This window comes from Apium graveolens, chromosome 7, assembly GCF_009905375.1.
Source record: "Apium graveolens cultivar Ventura chromosome 7, ASM990537v1, whole genome shotgun sequence".
Taxonomy (NCBI): Eukaryota; Viridiplantae; Streptophyta; class Magnoliopsida; order Apiales; family Apiaceae; genus Apium; species Apium graveolens.
The window spans coordinates 271,406,425-271,427,402 of NC_133653.1; the positions used below are offsets into that span (position 1 = coordinate 271,406,425).

The 20,978-nt window shown below is 34.0% G+C and overlaps 3 protein-coding genes across 3 annotated transcripts; 1 reads left to right on the forward strand and 2 right to left on the reverse strand.

Annotated features, from left to right (window-relative positions):
* Positions 1-2,356: 2,356 nt before the first annotated feature.
* Positions 2,357-3,269, reverse strand: LOC141674972 (uncharacterized). The gene is made up of 3 exons (XM_074481674.1): positions 2,963-3,269; positions 2,805-2,881; positions 2,357-2,689 (listed from the first exon to the last, which is right to left on the reverse strand). The coding sequence occupies exons 1-3, from the start codon at positions 3,267-3,269 to the stop codon at positions 2,357-2,359; spliced, it is 717 nt and encodes a 238-aa protein (XP_074337775.1).
* A 940-nt stretch (positions 3,270-4,209) lies between these two features.
* LOC141674973 (uncharacterized) lies at positions 4,210-4,869 on the reverse strand. The gene has a single exon (XM_074481675.1). It carries the CDS (start codon positions 4,867-4,869, stop codon positions 4,210-4,212), a length of 660 nt encoding a protein of 219 aa, XP_074337776.1.
* A 3,500-nt stretch (positions 4,870-8,369) lies between these two features.
* LOC141671735 (uncharacterized) lies at positions 8,370-14,961 on the forward strand. Its single transcript, XM_074478062.1, has 7 exons — positions 8,370-9,019; positions 10,959-10,997; positions 11,084-11,154; positions 13,668-13,732; positions 13,819-13,908; positions 13,988-14,080; positions 14,319-14,961. The coding sequence occupies exons 1-7, from the start codon at positions 8,601-8,603 to the stop codon at positions 14,724-14,726; spliced, it is 1,185 nt and encodes a 394-aa protein (XP_074334163.1). The 5' UTR covers positions 8,370-8,600; the 3' UTR covers positions 14,727-14,961.
* Positions 14,962-20,978: the final 6,017 nt, after the last annotated feature.

Genomic DNA, 20,978 nt, shown 5'->3' on the forward strand with positions numbered 1-20,978 from the left:
TTAAAAAAATAATTACATATTACTTTTCTGAAAAGTTGGATAGATATTTATTAAACAATATAATAAATGAATCATCTAGATAACCGTTCGTTCAGAATTTTAATCATCCAGGAAATACTCATTCAAATTTAACAAATGACCCCTTATCCCATTAAAACTATTAGGCACTAGCTTTATAACCCGTGCGATGGACGAATCTTCATTAATATTTTTATATTATTTAAAATTATAATAAATTTCTTCTTGGATCATTACCTTATTAGTAATTTATAAATAATAATATAAATATTTGTTGTTGGCGGGATTCGTACCTGAATATTGTGTAGTATATAAATAATAATATAAATATTTGTTGTTGGTGAGATTCGAACCTGAGAGCTTTAGTTTGTATAAATAATTATATAAATATTTGTTATTGGCGGGGTTCGAACCTGAGAGCTTGAGTATTGTATATTCTTTTAGTATTTGAATTTAACGGTTCTGATCACTTGATTAAAAAGATCTGACGGTCATAAATGGGGATAATCAAACCAACCTAAAAAAGACATTAAATTATACTTCATTCCGGTTATTATAGAATACCGGCTTAAATCCCGTGCGATGCACAGGTTCCCGTTAATATTTAAAAAATTTATTTATCTCGTTATATTATAATTTGAAAATATTTATATAATTATATAATAATTAAAAATTTATAATAAAAATAATAGGATAACCCGTGGTCGTAGTTTAGTAGGATAAATATACTATATTTAGTAGTTTAACAATTTAGTATTTTATCTGATATATAACACTCTTTTTAGATAAAAGTACTTGCATTACTTAAACCATATCATAATTCAATACATCAAGAATGAATTCAGGGGCATTCCCCTGCCATTCATGAAAACCTGGCAGAGAACTAGAAGCTTGAGCTAACGAATGAGCTACTATGTTCACAGATTTATAAATAAAATGCACCTGTACTTCATCAAGGTGCTGAAAAGCATCAACACATTCAGCTATAATGGATTGAAAATTTGATTTCCCAGAGCCACCATTGCAAGCATCAACTACCTGCTTTGAATCAGTTTCGAAAACACATTTCTTAAACCCCAAACGCGCAGTCCAGTCAATAGCATCCTTAAGACTCCGAGCCTCTGCTTCCTCACAGTTCATTCCCCTTCAATTTCCATACATCTGGCATGCAAAAAATGCCCATCTGCATCTCTGATCACCGCACCAGTGCCAATACGTTGCATACCCGGGGTAACCACTGCATCCGTATTTATTTTAACCCATCTCATGTCTGGCTTCCTCCACACTTTACTGCCAATACTCCGACCTCAGTTTTGCTTTATGTCTTCTCGTTGAGCATTCTTCCAGTCATCTAAAAATCATAATATTGCTGCTTCAGTTCCATACACGGATATATTTATATGATCTCATATCCACTTATTTCGGCGATTCCAAATATTCCAGCATAGCAGAGCCACTATAGCAGCCTGATCTCTTGTACACTGATCAAAGATTTTTATAAACACATCTAAGACATTTTCAGTTGGTGTATACTGAATCCGATTTCCTAATCCAACAGCATCCCACACAGCTCTCGCAAAAATATATTCAAATAGAACATGAATAGCATTTTCCTCATGAGCATGACAACACGAACAGGCAGTTGCAATATCAACCCGTTTGCTTCTCAGATCAACGACAGTAGGTAAGCAAAAACTACAAGCACGCCATACCAAGTGAACAACCTTACTTAGTAATTTCAATGACCATAACTTCCTCCAAAAACTTGTACTTGATATGCTCCTTTCCCCCCTCAACAGTCTATAACAACTCTTTACTGAAAATTCCCCCTTTTCTTCAAATATCCAATACCACGAAAATCCGCCATCTCCCTCCTAGGCAATGCAATTTTCGAAATTAATTTTATGTCCCTATCATTAAAAAATGTCTCTCAAAACCTCTTCATCCCATTTTCTTGTTCCAATTTTTATCAAATTCTCCACTTTAATATCTTCTAGCTGCTTAGGCATCTCAGTTGTAAGCACACCATTCTCTGCTATTGGGAGCCAAGGTACTTTCCAAACAAAAGTATCTTTACCATCACCTATTTTTCTCCTGCATCCTTGTTTCACAATATCCTGAGCCGATAGGATGCTACGCCACATATAGTTGGATTATCTCCCAATTTAGCATTCAAAAAATCTGTTCTAGGAAAATATCGAGCTTTCATAATGCTTGTAACAAAACTGTTCTCATTATTTACTAGCCTCCACCCTTGTTTTGCGAGCATCGCTATATTAAACTGCTGCAAATCCTTATATCCCAATCCACCATTCTCCTTAGCTTCACACATTCTTCCTCATGCCATCCACTTCTCTCCCTTGTTGTGGCCTCCATTTCCCCACCAAAATTTATTCATCTGCCTTTGAATCACATTACAAACTTCAGTTGGTATAGTCATGAGATTTATCCAAAAATTCGGCACCACTTGACCCGATGTCTTCAATAACGTACATTTCCCAGCCTTTGACATATATGTATTAGTCCATACGTTTAATTTCTGTTTCACTTTTTCCATAAGAAAACCAAAGACTTCCTTCTTTTTTCTCTCCAATATCATTGGAATGCCCAAGTATCTACCTAGTGTGTCCACTGCATCCAACTCCAGAACTTCGCATATCCTCCTCTTAACCTCCACTTATGTATTAGGACTGAATGTGATACTAGATTTATTAAAGTGTATTAGCCTCACTTGTTGTTGCTTTGAAAAATAGGTAGCAGTCATTTGCAAAGAGTAAGTGAGAGACCCTTGGTGCTTCATTAGCAATCTTACACCCGTGAATCAAACCTACCTCCTCATTCCTCTTGATAATCGAACTAAGACCTTCAGCACATAATATATAAAATATGGGGATATAGGATCCCCTTGACGGATCCCTCTCTCTGGATTTACCTCACCAAATACCTTGCCTTGCTGCAAAAAAATTATACGTAACAGTTCTAATGCACGTCATTACCCGATCAATCCAAATATGATGGAAGCTGAATTTATTCAACATGTTTTCAACGAACTGCCACCCAAGCCTGTCATAAGCTTTAGATGCATCGATTTTCAAACATGCACACCCATACTTCCCTTGAGTCTTTCGTCGAATGCAATGATTTACTTCAAATGCCACCAAGGCATTATCCGTCAATAACCTTACTTCAATAAATGCACTTTGATTAATCAAAATCAAATTAGACAGGCAACATTTAAGTCTATTTGCCATTACTTTCGACAAAATTCTAAACAATAACACAATGAGATCGAGCGCAAATCAGTCATACGTTGAGGATTTTTAATTTTTAGAATAAGATAGACCACAATACAATTTACCTCAGATTGCATCTCTCCATTTGCAAAGAAGTCCGCATAGAATTTCACCACATCCTTACAAACTATACTCCAGTAAGTTTGATAAAATGCGGATTAAGTCCATCTTCACCAGGTGATTTCTATGGATGTATTGAGAAAATAGCTTCCTTAACTTCCTCTTGATCAATAGACTGAATCAGGTATCTATTCTGTTCCTCAGTAACATGTGAAACAGTTTCTCTTTCCGATAATACCTCTGCATTCGTAGTGGCTTTAAACAACTTTTTAAAATAATCCACCACAACATCATGTATATCTTTAGCATCTTTTGTCCATTCCCCATCATTATTCCTCAAGCCTTTTATCTGATTATGCTTCTTCCTTCATGTACCAAAGGAAAATCTAGAGTTTTGATCACCATGCTTAAGCCAAAATTGCTTCGCCCTTTGACTCCAAAAAATCTCCCGTTTTTCCAGCAAGCGTAAGTATTTATCCCTTTATTCATTATACTTCCTCACTCCATAGTCATCACGTCGTGATCTTAACTTTCTCAACATCGCCTGACTCTGTTTAATATTCAATCCCATCTCATTACCTTGCCTGCCACCCCATTCCTCCAACTTCAACGTACAAAACTGAATTTTTCCTATAATGCTAAAATCCTCAATTGCATTCCAGCTCTCATTTATTAAATTATAGCAATCATATTCCTTTATCCATATATATTCAAATTTAAAACGACGATTTCTTGGGATATACACAAGTTTATTAAGCTCTACTACCAACGGAAGGTGATCCGATGTTGACACATACCAAACTCGTACTTGCGCATCTGGAAACATATTATGCCAGCTCTAATTCGCTAATCCTCTGTCAAGGCGTTCATGTATCCACTTGTATTGGCCTCTTGATCTCTCCCATATAAACTCATTACCTACAAACCCCATATCCATCAAACCACAATCACTAACTGTCTTTGTAAAACAATCCAACAGTCCCCTAGGATGGGGTTTACCCCCTCTCTTTTCGTGAGCAAACATCATTTCATTAAAGTCTCCAACCACACACCATGGTAGGTTTGATTCATCAGCTAAACCCCGTAATAATTCCCAGGATTCATATCTTCTATACCTCTCCGGACACCCATAAAACCCCGTGTATCTCCAACGACCTATCTGATCACAAACAACCTCGAAATCTATATAGTGATTACAGCTTCCTTTTATTTCTACTGCTCCAGGGTTTTTCCACAGTAACGCAAAACCACCTCCTTGCCCATGTGATTCTACTACAAAACAATCTGCGAAGTGAATTGTTCTACAAACTTTCTCAATTTTTTTCTTTTTTCCTAGAATTTCAGAAAGAAAAATTAAACTGGGCCTTACTTGTTGGACTAATTCCTTGAAAAAATTAACTGCTCGTGGGTTGGCCAGCCCACGACAGTTCCAGGCGATACTCATAATGTCTGGTGGGCCTGGAGTCCAGAACCCACCCTTGTCCATTTTTTGACCCATTTTTTGAATTATTCTCCATAACCTGAGTATCATTCTCCCCTATAAATTCGCTTTCCAATATATCCTCCACACGTTTTTTTTAATCTAAAACATCTATTTCCTTAACACCACCTTTCCCTCCCATAAAATTCTCCAACTGATTTACAATTAGATTTCCTATATCTCCTTCCCTTGATACTCGCGATTTAACATTAACCCCATCTCCCATCACCATTAATTTCGGTAACCACTCCATCCACCTCCATGAATCTCGCTGCATATTGTTCTCCTCCTCCATCCTTACTGGTAGTTGCTGATCCTGAATTTGCACTGCTAGATGACCAAACCTTATTACCATCGCTGGTGCTTCGAAGCCATCTTGACACTGTATTTTCGCTAGCATTTCTTGTTGGTGCACGTAACCAAGTACCATAAGCTCGAGCAACAACCTTATCCAGGTTTGCATATACAACATTACACCCACGTTCAGAATGACCAAGCCTCCACATACGAAACAAAACATACTAAGTCTCTCATATTTGAAATTAATCCAACTCCACTCCACCCCTTCTCTTTTTATTTTCATCCTTCTTTTCAATAGTTTTTCCACTTTCATGACCACTCTGACCCTTACAAACGATTTCCAAGCACCATTAAAATTAGATGAATCAGATTTAGCATACCTTCCAATAGATTCTCCCACACTCTTAAGGATTTTCTCAGATAACAGCCCTCGAGAAATATCATAAACTTGTACCCACATCTCCGTCTCCTGTAATTTCACCATATGAGGATTCTCAGATACTTGCAGTCGATTTAACACCGACAATGCCTATTCAAATGACCATGGACTACCATCCAGCACTTTCTGTAAATCCATTTTATGATAAAATACAAATGAATAACGACGATGCCCCAAGTCATGGATCTCCATACCCTCCTTTGACCTCCACATTGAAGCCATAGTATTCCTCATAACGTAAAATGTTATATCCTTTTTCGTTAAAAACCTCCCAACCAGCACAAATTCTTGTTTTTCCTTCGCCGCCTCCTTGTTTCCCACTATTATTTCCTTCTCGTCCTCATCTTCGATAACTAGATTAGCATACATTTCTTCCAACGATCCCCCCTTGCCATAACTGTACTTTACCTAAACTGATAAACATAAAAAGACTGAATAATATATGAAAAACTGATAAGAGTCAATTTTTAGAGAATGATTGATATTCGAGATGATATAAGATGATTAAACGAGTGATTGATAGAGATCCTCAAATGAGAAGGAAATTGAGCAATAGCTTTAACTTGCCATATAGACAACAGAACTCTGAAAAAACAGACAGAAAAATATGGAAAATATTTATTTATTTTTTAATAATAGGATAAGATGTGATTCTAGTTTAATAGGATAAGTAGACTATGTATACTAGTAGTATAATAATTTAGTAGTTTAGCGGATATATAACACTATTTATTTATTTTTTTAATAATCAAAATTAGAGAATAACCGTTGAATTGAACCAAATTATACCTCATTCCGGTTATTATAGTAGAATATATATACTATATATTACAAATTATATATTATCAAGGGATTGCTACTCCTAAAAATGACCTCAGGACAGTTTTGCCCTTAAAATATTAAAGTATAAAATATTCGAAGTATAATTTTTTTATTTTTACTAGCTAATCAGTCACACAAGGCGGGCCGCCGCATGCACTACACGTAGGTCCTTCCGAACATTTTGTACTTCGTAGGGCAATTCAAAGTTTTTGGTGGGGTTGGAAACTAATTTTTTTTTTTAAAAAAATTGATCTAATTTATTACTACTCCCTCCGTCCCTAAAAACGTTGCTTATTTGTGTTAGACATGTTTGTCAATGCACATTTTTTTTGTTAATATCTTTAGGTTCGTATTAGTATTAAATATAAAAATTTCACTATATTAAAGTACTGATAAATACGAATTCAACGAGATCACTCATGACTATGTTTGATATTATAGATTAGATGTAAATTAGTAGTCAATCGTTTACCGTGAGCAGTACCGAAAGTCAAAAGAGGAAGAACAAAATGGGACGGAATGAGTGCTTAATTAAAAGAGGTTACTAGATGTGATGGCTAGCTAGGAAAAAAATCTTTGATGAATTGTTAATTAGTTGTGAGTCTGTGGCAGATAGGAAAAAAACGCCGCAGTCAATAAGATTAAAATAAACTCCACATCAAGCTGACTTGATACGTATTTTAAGACTTCGTACACATAATTTCCTAAATAATTTTGAATATCTTTTTTAAATCAAAATATAATATTTTAATTTTTATATAGAAAAATAAAATTCTAAAAATAAATTATAAAATCATATTATATAGTAGTCTTAGGGTGTGTTTGGTATTGTTGTTGCTGACAGCAACATCAGCTTTTCAGCGGAAATCAGTTAAAAAATTATTTGGTAAAATTTAAAAGGTGATTTTTGGAAAAATGTTTTTGGCCTAAAAGCTACTGTTAAATAAAGTAAGCCCCCCATTAAAAAGCTGCTTTTCAGTTTTTGCGGGAAGCAGATGCTGATTTTACCATCAAACCTTACCAAAAACATTATAATTTTTAATTTTTTGCATCAAAACATGTACATATTAAACACTTTTTTTAACAGCACAACGATTTTTAACAGCAATTTCAAACAGAGTCTTAAAAACCGTGTCATGAGAAAAATGTATATAAATAATTTAGTGATACAAAGGGAGTAATTTAATTATATGTGAAGGAGATTCTTTCAAATTATACAGAAAAAATAGATTAATAACATATCAACTGGAATATAAAATCTTCGAAAATAAAATTTTAATTACATGTTAATGACCAATTATTTGAAAATATATAACTCTTACAAGTCACTCTTGAAAAAAAAAATTTAACTCTCCAGAAATTCCAACAATCCGTTAAGCCACATCTTTTGACAAACTTAATTTTTAAATAATATCATGGATTATTTAATTTAATTTGAACAAAATTCTCGCACATAGTACCAAACCACAAGTAATAATTTTAAAATTCGACACTCATGCAATTCGACAATATAAAGAATGATAAATAGTCAATAATTACAACAATTATAATACTCCCTTAACATACTACATTATTTAAAATATTCATAAACGTTTAATCTAGTTTAAAATGTATTTTCAGCTTTTTATAATAACAAAAGAATAAATTTTTATTTTTGTTCAATTTTTTTTTTTATCGTAGATAACCCGCAGCCGCTACTTTTGGAGGCGCATTCAGTAAACCCTACGGGCTCACGCAATATTCTGCAAACCACGTGGATCAAGATAAACCGTATTTAGCCAGCAAATCACGAGAACCAAGACAAACCGCATTTAAACGATAGTACGTGACTCAAGAGCCATAATCATAAATTCTTGTATTTCAAGTTATTCTTTTTTAACTAATTGAGCCAACCAGACAATTTGACCGATGAATCGAGACAAATGGAGTATTTTAAAAGATACCTTCTAGAATAATCAGGTGATATCCATCTTCTTCTTTCAAAATAGACACAACACAACCCAAACAATAACAATACATCTCCGTTAAATCAACTCCGCTTCCCGAAAATTCACAAATATATATCTCCGTCTCGTTTTTCTTGTCCATTATATTAAATCCTCGTGATCGGTCTCGAAACTAATATATTAAATTTACAATTATTTAATTTTATTGATCGGAGTAATTTTTTTATTTTCCGATTAATTTAATGTCAATGGAGGCCGGAAATGAAATGACGGCGGTAATGTTAACGTCCGGAGCAAGCGGCCGCGTCAACGCGCTGATATCTTTACGCGCGTGGAGGAGTTTTCTGACGTTAATCAACGCGTTTCTGTTAATTTTGTTATTTCCGTTTCGTGGCCGGAGAAAATCGCCGGTGACGCCGCCGGTTTCGCCGGAGAAATCAGGTCATAATAAAGGATTGCCGGCGGTTAGGGTTCCGACGAATATTGTGCCCTGGAAGAGCTGTTCTACGGAGGTGGCGGCGCGGCGTGCCCTAGCTGTACGTAGGGTTACGCACGACGGCGCCGCCGAAAGAGACTCGAAACGAGAGTTTTGTTTGTTTACGACGGCACGTGGTGAGACGTTGTTTACGCAAACGTGGACGCCGGTGTTGACCAAAACTAGGTCAGAGTTGTATGATTTTATGTGCATGTTAGGTTTGCATTTTTCGGATGCATGCAAGTGTTGTTTAGATTATTACGTTTTGGCAGAGCCGTTCCTGAAATTTTGAATCTCGTGTATTTGTTTAGATGCATTCGTGTCGTGAAATCGTGTTAGAGCCAGTCCTGAAATTTAGAGTGCAATTGTTTAATTTGTTTAGATACATTCGTTTTCGGGTCGGTCTCAAAATTTAGTGTAGTTGCATAAATTGATTATTTAAAATTAAGATTAGTGCGTGTTAATGTGGTTTGTTGATTTACTATGTGTGTAGGAGTTAAATATTAATGGACGGTTAATTGATTCGAGAAGCTAGCACTTTGTTTGCTATAAATGTGCATTCTTTTTCTCCTAATGAATGGTATATTTTGTGTGGCTTTGATGTTGTCATGTTACATTTTCGTTTATTCACGCTCTAAGATGCGGAGATTTAGAGGTGATTTTTGTGTATTTTCCGCTAATTTGAAGTTATTAACTTGGTGGTGAGTTTTGAATGGTATGTTGTTTAGAGGTGATTTTTGTGTATTTTCCGCTAATTTGGAGTTATTAACTTGGTGGTGAGTTTTGAATGGTATGTTGTTTAGAGGTGATTTTTGTGTATTTTCCGCTAATTTGGAGTTATTAACTTGGTGGTGAGTTTTGAATGATATGTTGTTTAGAGGTGATTTTTGTGTATTTTCAGCTAATTTTGAGTTATTAACTTGGTGGTGAGTTTTGAATGGTATGCTGTTATTGATCCGAACATTTGCCTTTGTTCCGCGGAGTTAATTGTATGTACACTGACCACTGTAGCAATTACATGCTTGTAGTTAATGCCTTGTATAGTTTATGTGAAGTGGCCTGTGTTTAATTTCACATGCTCTGACATATTCTTATGTTCATAGTTTACAATTACATATTCTTATGTTCATTTTGCTTGTAGCAAGACAATAATTCCTTCAGGGTCACAGTTGCATTGTTTCTTTGTCATGAGAGTGACCACTCTGTTGTTGATTTGTACAATGGTATGTGTTAGTGCAACTGCTGTTTCAGGGAATTTGGATTGTAAGCTTTTGATTGTTTCAATTATTGTACTACTTTTGCAATATTTATCCTGACAAGACATTAGGTGGCACACATTTCTAGGTAGTGATACTGACAATGGTTTGTGTAGCCCTGTAGGGCCTGTTTTCTAGCTACCTGCACTATGATCCTTATGTAATATCAGATTTAAGCTTTAGTTGATGTTAATTCCTAGTTTAACATAATTATAGTATTGTCGATGGAAGAAACTAATTGGAATGAATTATTAAGGAAACGGTTTAATTGTTTAGGAAACCACAGTTATAAGTCAAAAATTAACATCGATGCTTTGTATTAGATGAAAGTGGCAACTTATAATCCTGTCTGAACTTTGAAGCTGTGAGCCTACTTAAGCGAGGGTTCTAAACTAGTTTAATTGCGCTGCATCCAAATGTGCACTTGTACAAAAGCAATATTGTAAAAGTGCATCTCTGTCTCCGGATATACTTAAGAGAGTTGTACGTTAGCAAATTAAGTGAAGTCCGATGTTTTCAGTGTGTTAATACAAGCGTGTCCTACATGTTTTTTATGTTGCAATGTTGCTGAGCTTGCAACTGATTGAATGATTATGCTTGTTTAGTATTGATTTTATATACCATACCGTTGGTAAGTTCAGTTCAGAACTGTTGCTGGTGCCTAGTAACTCAGTAAAATATAACAATGCTGAACTTACCTCTGTATTTTGCATATCTGGTCTTTAGTGGAAACATTTTATTTGTGAAATTCTAATTTTAACTCTTATGAGGGGGTCTATGGCCTCTTTGAGAACAGTTTTGTTAAAGTCAAATATTTCTGATCATTTCATCAGATCATAAGCTGATGGCATTCCATCTTTCTTGTACAGGGGATTGGTCGTTCTTTTACATGGTCTCAATGAGCACAGGTATGTGATAAATCCCTCGTTTCATGTATGGCATGTTGAATTGTTTAAATGACGGTATACTTATATATATGTCCTCCTTGCTGCAGTGGAAGATATAGTGATTTTGCCAAGCAACTTAATGTAACTGGATATAAAGTTTATGGAATGGATTGGATTGGTAAGTTACAAACTGAATTATTCTTCGTATCTTATTGTTATGGTATGTTAGTCTGTATGGGTTTGCACTTTGGATAGGAATTTTAGTCAGACATATGTTGAACTGCTCAGAGAACTGTAACAAAGGACCAATTTGTTTGTCCACCTTCAGGATTACAAGAAATAAATACAGCTTCTCCTACTTTCAGTTTTCCGAGGAAAATATTCCCTGGTTATATATAGATACTGTAAGAATATTGGAGCTAGAAAGACTAAATTTTTAACATTTCGGATAGTCCAACTTTTCCTTAAACAAAGATTAAAAGAGAAAATTTCTTATATATTGGAATATTATGAGCACCTCTGCTCACCACAAAATTCGACGTGTTAAAGCATTTCTAAACCATTTAGAAAAGATTAGCTAGCTTCTACAGCTAATCTGCTGAAATAAGAAAAAAAATTGCTGATGAGATTCCTACTTCATGGAAGCTAGTTGCTTAAGTAGTGTTTTCTTCTCTGTGCCAAATTTAGCAGATGGTTGTGGGAAATAAAATTTATATACAGATGGTTGAGATTTTTTTTTCTTGTAAGTTTTTTTAACTTCCAAGGATTCTTCGCATCCCATTCTAGGATTTAGTTCATTTTAAATGATAAAGAATCCCAACATTTTAAATGGGAAGATTATGATTAGTTGATAAATATAAGAATATAGTTTGAATGTATATATAGAAGTTTGAATCCTCTGCACCAGCTGCATTTTTGTTTACAAATAGAATGGTTTAGGAAATGCAATAGACCATGGTTTATCCTTGCAAGGTGAGATCGTGAATTGTTGTTCTGCCAGAAGCTTGAACTAGTAGTTAGTAGAAGTCTCTTAATAATGTTTACCTATTGCATAAATGACCGTTGATTGCGTTGCTTATTGATTTCCAAAGTTCTCTATATCAACAAAGTTCCGCTTTAGAACGTGTCTGCTTTCTCTTTGGTTGTACTAAATTTGCATATAACTGTAACTCTATGTTTGGATCTAGTAAATGATTGTCATGTTCCTTATAATTCAGGCGTCTGCAGTTTCATTGTTGTGCAACACAAGCACACATAATGTAGAGATGCGGATATTATGAAATCTGTATAATCGGACAGAGAAAAAATATACAAGTACATTTAGTATCCAAAAAGAAAAAACACATTGTGACTCACTAGAGAAATTAAGAGAAGTTCGATAATTAGCTTACTCAGAATGTGCTTTAAGCTGGAGGCAGTTTCTTAACCTTTTTTAGATAAAAATATGACATGTACGTTGGGACAATTAATTTTACATGCACTGGAAATTGGTACGGAAGAAGTTTGAGTTCAACTAAGAGACGTCTCATAGCTTGACTGAATTTTTTTGTCAGTGTTCATTTTGTCTCCTATTTCATGGCAACCTTCAAGTGTCTAATACTCTCCAAAAGAAGCATTGCATTTCTGTTTCCCCTTTCCTTCATAATTTTGGGTATTGCAAAGACAACCTTTTTATTGTTAAACCACACATTCCCATGCACATAGTCTAATCCTTCAGAGGAAGCTTCATTATCTCCAATACTGTTTTTATAGTTTAGTAAATGAACAATTATTCAACTATGCATGCACATATTTGGGTGTTGCAGGGACTGAAAATGTTCTAACTGGGGCCCATTGACACGTAAAGGTATAACATGTGAAGCTTCTGCTGATAAGTAAGCCTTTTGTCTTTAAATCTGGCCGTGCATATATTAGAATTGTTAAGGCGGCATTTGACGTAACATATGACTTTAGACACCTCTTCAGAAGTAGGAAGTTGATTGTAAAGGGAAGTCGTTTCCTTTATCATTCTTATTGATGTAGTGAGATCAAAGTCCTAGTGGCTTTTGTTGAACTTTAGATTGAATGTTGTAAAATTTTTGTGGAACAAACCCTAGTTGACTACAGGCTTACTAGGTTGTATTGATTTATAATATGAGTATCTACATATCACAAATTATAATTAGAAAGCTGGAGTTCCTTCAAATTTGACTTATTCTCTTAGATTTATGATTTCAAGAGAAACTTCATTATTAACTTAGTTGCATCTTTGTTGTGTGCGTTGGTACACATGTTGTGAAGGTACTCAATTTATTTTGTTCACTTTTAATGGCCAGTTCTGGTTTTGGATTTGGATTGTGAATTACTAAGCAATATTTCCTCTCTTCTCTCTTTCATAATTGTCTTACGGTTCCCACAATATCCAGGTCCCCCCCCCTCAAAAAAAAACCTGTTCTCCAAGGCCTCTAATTTCTCTGTAATTTAAACAGAGTCTAATTTTATCTCTAAATATCCCATTTTTCTACTTCGTTTTTCCTGGTTTATAGTCACATTCTCCTCCCTCTACTATTTTAACTTGTGATATGGTACCATCTACATGGCTGTAGCTGTACAGATTACGAGTATTTTTCTATTCCGAAGTATGTTTGTGGTAGTTCTGCAATCCAGTTTAAGTTCCATTCTTGGTTACTTTCTTAATCTATGATTATTCAGGGCATGGTGGGAGTGATGGATTGCATGCGTATGTTCACTCTTTGGACGATGCAGTTGCGGATGTGGTATGCTTTATATTGACCGAGTGTAGAAAATTTGCAGAATGATCCAATGCCATTTAAAACTAATAATTTGAATTCAAATTTTGTAGAAATCATTCATTGGGAAGGTTTTAGCTGATAACCCCGGGCTTCCTTGTTTTTGCTTTGGACACTCAACTGGTGCAGCAATCATTCTCAAGGTTGGGCTTTATTAATAATGAATATTTGAAATTGGCATATCCTGATTTTCTGATGTCTAATGCTTGTCAATCTATGTAGGCTGTACTTGATCCCAAGATTGCGACCCGCGTAGATGGTGTTGTGGTGACATCACCTGCTGTAGGCGTTCAACCTTCACATCCAATACTTCGGGTGAGAACTCCAAATTTTGTTGAAAACTATTTGTATTACCTCGTCATGACAGAACAATGCAAAAGCTCTTTGATTACTGTCAATCAAGAAAAGTGGCTAACTAAGCTGCTTTCTGCAACTTTAAAGCCGACCATTGTCAGGCAGTTTGACATTCTTGTCGTATCATTGTCGGATTCTTTTGTGTATGATTTGTGTGTAAATCTAATTTTTTTTTTTTATGATTTAATAACAATTGCAGGTTGTGGCTCCAATTTTTTCTGTACTGTTACCAACATACCAATTTGGTGCTGCAAATAAGCAGGGCACTGTTGTTTCTCGTGATCCAGAGGCGCTGCTGGCTAAGTATTCTGACCCGTTAGTCTATACAGGATCAATCAGGGTACGGACTGGCTATGAAATCCTTCTGATTTCAGCTTACTTGCAACAAAATCTTGAAAAAGTGACAGTACCGTTCTTAGTTCTCCATGGCTCTGCGGATGCAATAACTGACCCAGTAGCTTCTCAAAGACTGTACAAGGAGGCATCTTCAGCTGACAAAAGCATCAAACTGTATCCTGGGCTGCTACACGATTTGCTCTTTGAACCTGAACGAGAAGAGATCGTGCAAGAAATCATTGGATGGTTGAACAATAGGGTGCAAGGTTAGGCATTGCATTAGAAGTAGTAAGGCTGCTTAACCGAAGACAGCTCGATTTGCACCCGCAGGTATGTTCACAAAGTTACTCCTAGAGGCCTTGCGATGAAATTGGGAAAGACGCCTTGCTTAATAAGTTATGCCTATATTTATATAGACATTTAAGCGACTGAATTAAGATTCTATTAAGAGTTGTAAACATGAACAATTTTTACTGTTTCATGATTCCTTCTTGGACTTCAGGGAAGGTTGTGTTGTAGAAAATCCAAGCCTGTATCGACAAATTGTACTAAATTGCTGATCAATTGGTTAGGCTAGTTCATTCGTCTCAATTACCTCGTACATTTTGAAAAAACATATCGGACCAATTTATTCGTTATGCAGAATTGTTGATCCGTTTTAGTCAGTTCCTTGTGAACCGAAGTACAGTTTGTTCTTCTCTTTCTAATAGCGGCAAGTTCTGGTGCCATGATCGACTGTTTTTTCCTGATTTCGGATCTGCTAATTTTCGTGCTCCGCTAGGCCGTACCCGTATGTGTTTTCTTCCGAAAATCGACAATAGACTATCACCAGTTCTTGATCTCACTGATATATGGAGCTTCTACCTGATTGTTCAACTCCATGGCTACCTTGTAAACACTCCGTCCTTAGTGTAATGGTCAAATTATCACAAGGTATTTAAGTAATTATGTTAACATCTTCTTTACAAAAGTTCATTCTGATAAAAATTTCATCCCACGAGCCATCTCCATGTTTAAGATCAATTATATAAGATTAGGGGGAAGACAAGATTTATCATAAATTTTGAATGTTATCATAGATTTATCATATCGGTTATTCGGTTTTCGGTTAACTGAACTGATAACTCCTAGTGGCGGGGTTGCTCTTTCGTCGCCGTCCTGGATCCTTCGCCGCTGTAGAGGTGTAGCTGTGGTTGTGTTCCTACAAAACAATACCGGAAGGGGGGTTAGAGTCCCGCGGCGCCTCCGGCGTGAGAGTAAGAACTAGATTTTTGGGAAGATGAAAATGAATATGAATGTAAGGTGACTGTGTGTGTATGTGAGTGTGAGAGAGTGATTAACCCTAAAACCTCACCTTCTTGGGCTATTTATAGCCCAAGGGTAGAGTTTTGGGGTTGGTACCTTTAGATCATAACAATTGGTTCTGGGAGCGGAGAACACCTGACTGGAGTGGATGCTTTACACGTGTCAGCGCGGGACTGGCTGAAGAATGTTCTGAGGATCCTCTGACACGTGCCCTGATTATTCCCATGATTGATGTGTGACAGTTGTCCTCATCATGTGCTTGGGCCAACGTCTCACGTGTTGGGATCTACCAAGGTTAGGCTTGCGGGACTGAGCTGGTTAGGAGTGGTAGTGTGCGGGACTACTCCTTCCAGGAGCTGCGTGGAGTTAGGGGCCTAGGAGTAGCCCTCCCAGGAGTTATATGGAGTTAGGAGCTGTATAGAGTTGAAGGCCTAGGAGTAGTCCTCTCAGGAGCTGTATGTACTATCATCCGAATGCACACCCCTAATATTTGCTCTTTAGATGTCATAAAATATATATTTTAAGACTTAATTACAGTAAAGTGGCCTGAACTAAAAAATTTTTGCACAAAAGATACCCAACTACTGAAAGTATGACGAAAGTGGCTCGAAAATTTTCTTTTTAACGCACGATTGCATTCTGTTAACTGGGTTAACGGAACGTCAATCTATTTTTAAATCAAATTATAGATAAAGGTTAAATGGGTAAATTTATATTGCATAAAGGCAAAATACCCCTCCAATTATTCATTCTCACTCTTATCAAACTCCCTCCAAAAAAGAAACCGCAGTCCCCTTTTTTACTCGAGTAAAAACCCTAAACTGGTGCAATCAGACGATCGAAGCAAAACCAAGGCGAAAGGCGAAATGGGGTGGATGTTGAGATCGAAGGAGGAACAGAATCGGTACAAGGCATATGAATGTCCCCAGTATATCGGTAATTGTTGAACTCATACCGCATGCATATGGTGTTTATTGTGATGTTAAAAATTGGGGATTTAATTTAGTTTATGTGAATTTACTTTAGTTTACTTTAGTGATGGGTAGTAATTATGAGTTTGTTTCATGTTTATTATTGATTTTAATTTAGTTTATGTTGATCATGTGATGTTAAAAATTGGGGATTTAATTTACTTTGTGTTCGTTAAAAATTGGGTATTTTAGCTCTGCATGATAGTTATGTTTTTTGCTGTCCAAAATTGTTCTTTTAGTATTTGTTCATTCATGTCCGAGTATGTAAATGTGTTCTTAATTTGTAATTCATGTGACTACAAACCTGTTATATGCAGATGATGAACTTTTCACAATCAAAATGTTTTATAATGGAGAGTTTAAGGAAAATCCTAAGATGTATAGAGGAGGTCTAGTTGCGTATTTTGATTTCTGTGATTCTGATCAGATCAGTTTAATTGAGATTAATAGTATGCTCGTAGAATGTGGTACGAAGGGGGGTTGTTACAATTTATGGTATAAGCTTCCAAAAACCACAATGGATAGGGGCTTATTTGAGTTACAATCTGATGATGAATTGATGGTTATGTGTACTCTACTTAATCCAGATAATAGGCCTAAAACTAATAGATATGTTGAAATATATGTAACAATAACTGAGCCTTTAAGTTGTGAAGATGAGAGGGTGGGTAGTGAAGAAGAAATTCATATGGAAGAAATTCATCAACAACAAGCTGAGGTTCAAGGCACTCAAGGCAGGTCAACATCAGCCTTCCAAAACCACAATAAGAAGATAACTCCGAAAAGAAAGAGAAGAAATCAGTAGGCTGGAAGGGTGAATTTTTTTGTGTAGTTGCAATCATTTTCTGCAAACAATGTTCTTTTTTGTTTAAAATATTGTGGCCTTGGCCTAAGTATGAAGGAGTACAATTTTCGGTTGGGATGGGATGGTATTCATTGCCGAATTGATTGTAGATTTTGGTTGTAACTACTAAGGTTGACAGAATGTGTAGTAGCTGGTAAACTTTGTGTATTTTGGGCATGACAAACTTACAACTATGTAATATATTTCCTGTTATGGATGCTTTCTGTTTATTATTTACTTCTTATTATTTACTTTCTTCCCATTTTAATTACCAAAATAATAAGACCATTACATTATAAAAATAACATAAATTGAAGATATTAAATTAGTATTCATTTTAAACAGCAAACAACCATTTAAGTTACACCTCTTCTACATGAGGTTGTGACAAGAATGTATACAACATTCAAAATAAAGCTAAGATAATTAAAGCTCGTTTCCATTTTCTGCTCTGCAACTTCATAGCCTCAATTTCCATTTGTAAACACCTACATCGACTACAACCATCAACCCATCGGAAAAAACCACACTCACGGCTGCCTTCAACACATTCCACGAATCTTCTTCCCGGGTTTGCATCTGTTCGAGCTGTTCTCTCCACCGCCCACTTCCCACAAAAACACCTGTATGCCATATTCCACAAAACAAGCTAATTTATCTAAAAAGGAATTGAAAGTGATGTTTGTATACTTGAGTGAGGTCAAATACACTGGATATATGTATATATAGCAGATTATGTAAGTAGATAGCCGTTAGATTAATGTTCAGACAATTATACCCTTGCAAACTTAACGTCTGTCTAACCCAGTTAACAGAATGCAATCGTGCGTTAAAAAGAAAATTTTCGAGCCACTTTCGTGATACTTTCAGTAGTTGGGTATCTTTTGTGCAAAATTATTTTAGTTCAGGCCACTTTACTACAATTAAGTCATATTTTAATGATATAATCAAAGTTTCACATTAAAATAATTTTATTTGATTTTCTATTTTAACGGTAAAGCATTAGTTTGACTAGTAACACTAACTAGTATTTAGTCCAGATTTGTTGTTTCGATTATTTTAAAAATATTTATATCGATCCAACCGTATGAATATATATTTTACAGATATAACCAAAGTTTCAGATCAAAATAATTTTATTTCGTTTGCTATTTTAACAGTCAAAAATTAGTTTGACTAGTACTAGTAACTAGTGTTTAGTCCTGTATTGGTGTCTCGACTTATTTAAAATTATTTTTAATTGATCCAACCGTATGAATGTCAAAATAAATATATTTTAATGATATAACCAAAGTTTCAAATCAAGATAATTTTATTTGGTTTGTTATTTTAACAGTCAAACATTAGTTTGACTATTACCGCTAACTAGTGTTGAGTCCTGATTTGTTGTTTTGTTTATTGTAAAAATACTTTATATCGATCTAACGGTATGGATGTCATATATATATATATATATATATTATTGATATAACCAAAGTTTCAGATCAAAATAATTTTATTTCGTTTGCTATTTTAACAGTCAAAAATTAGTTTGACTAGTACTAGTAACTAGTGTTTAGTCCTGTATTGGTGTCTCGACTTATTTAAAATTATTTCTAATTGATCCGACCGTATGGATGTCAAAATAAATATATTTTAATGATATAACCAAAGTTTCAAATCAAGATAATTTTATTTGGTTTGTTATTTTAACAATCAAACATTAGTTTGACTATTACCGCTAACTAGTGTTTAGTCCTGATTTGTTTTTTGTTTATTATAAAAATACTTTATATCGATCCAACTGTATAGATGTCATATATATATATATATATTATTAATATAACCAAAGTTACAATCAAAATAATTTTATTTGGTTTGCTATTTTAACAGTCAACTATTAGTTTGACTATTACTAATAACTAGCATAATAACCCCTGCGAGGCATGGGTCATTTTCTAATTTTTTTTATGCATCATACAATTATAATGTTCTTAATTGTTTTCTTATTTGTAAATGTTGTCAATGTCTACCGTATTTCAAATACAAGTTGATTGTTTATCAATGTGTATTATTTTCATAAAAGAAAATACCAAATTACACAACGTTTCAAATATAACTCATTAAGCAAAATATATATATATATATATATATTCTTGCCTGTGTTGTATAATTTGTATTTAATGAATGAATATAAATAGGGTAGTCAGTATACGTTTAAAATGAAACGATTATACTTAATCTGTATAATGCCGTTAGTATGTTTACAAATAAAAAGTTAAAAAATAACATTTATGTTGAATACAAAGTTAAACAAAAAATTTGAATTTTATTTAAATAAATTATATGTACTGGTATATATTATTACTGACTTAACTACTAACTTACAATTAACTTACTCAATTTAAAAAGATAAAAAATGCATAATTGAAGTGAGGATGACTTGCAATCATAATATATAATAATATAAAATTTACAATATTGTTAATATAAAAGTTGATTTTAATGAAAAAGGCTAGTTTTGAAATTCAACGTATGTATGCATGAAAAAATGTTAATTTTTTATTTACACTACGGTTACCAAAGTAACATTAAGTTATATGTGTGTGTGTCAGCATGTAAATTGTCGTATGTTACAATTCTTAGTAAATTACGATGGTTTCAATTATTTATATGCTAAATATCTGATTTATGTACATTTTTAATCACTATTAACATCTGGTGAGACAAATGATTACTTAAATAACATGTATTTATAATTATTCAAAAATTAAAATTATGTAATAATTAAATTGCAATAATTTATATCTTGTATTCATATTATCACTGACAAACAATATATATCTAGTTTTTACGCAACTGAGTATCAATAATGGTTGTAACATAAAAATAAATTATATATTATAAAGACTTATTATTGATATTCATGATTTTATTTCAAGGATTCGAAGGAAAAATTATAATTATATCGTTATTTAAACCGTTTTTAAGTTACTTTCATTACTACTCTAATATTTCTTTCTATAATAATTTGATAACATTGTATACTATTCTCCTAAAATTAAATATTTTTCAATTTGATAAAGTTTTATAAATATCAGTTGAACTGATTAATTCATTCAGATTATTGAACAATATATATTTTCTTTAAATAGTATAAAATATATTGAATCAAATATTAAAATAAAGTATAGATATAATTTTTTTAAATAATTCAAAATATTTGTACAATATTATCTTAATCAATGAATATTATTTATCTAAAAGAATTCTTTTTAAAAAGCTAGTTTTTTTAAAGTGAAAATAAAAAATAAATCGATTTAATATATCATCGTAGTTTTAAAAAATCTCGGGAAATCTCATATCAAATTTCGAATATGTTTAAAATCGGGACAAGTCCCAAAAATAATAATGCGCTACCAAT

Coding starts and splice junctions, on each gene's coding strand:
- LOC141674972 (XM_074481674.1), bottom strand. CDS start 3,269: ATGGCAAATAGACTTAAATGTTGCCTGTCTAATTTGATTTTGATTAAT. Junction 2,882..2,962: donor TTTTTTTGCAGCAAGGCAAG/GTATTTGGTGAG, acceptor TATGTGCTGAAG/GTCTTAGTTCGATTATCAAG. Junction 2,690..2,804: donor TTGCTAATGAAGCACCAAGG/GTCTCTCACTTA, acceptor ACATAAGTGGAG/GTTAAGAGGAGGATATGCGA.
- LOC141674973 (XM_074481675.1), bottom strand. CDS start 4,869: ATGGGTCAAAAAATGGACAAGGGTGGGTTCTGGACTCCAGGCCCACCA.
- LOC141671735 (XM_074478062.1), top strand. CDS start 8,601: ATGTCAATGGAGGCCGGAAATGAAATGACGGCGGTAATGTTAACGTCC. Junction 9,020..10,958: donor CCGGTGTTGACCAAAACTAG/GTCAGAGTTGTA, acceptor TTTCTTGTACAG/GGGATTGGTCGTTCTTTTAC. Junction 13,909..13,987: donor GTGCAGCAATCATTCTCAAG/GTTGGGCTTTAT, acceptor CAATCTATGTAG/GCTGTACTTGATCCCAAGAT.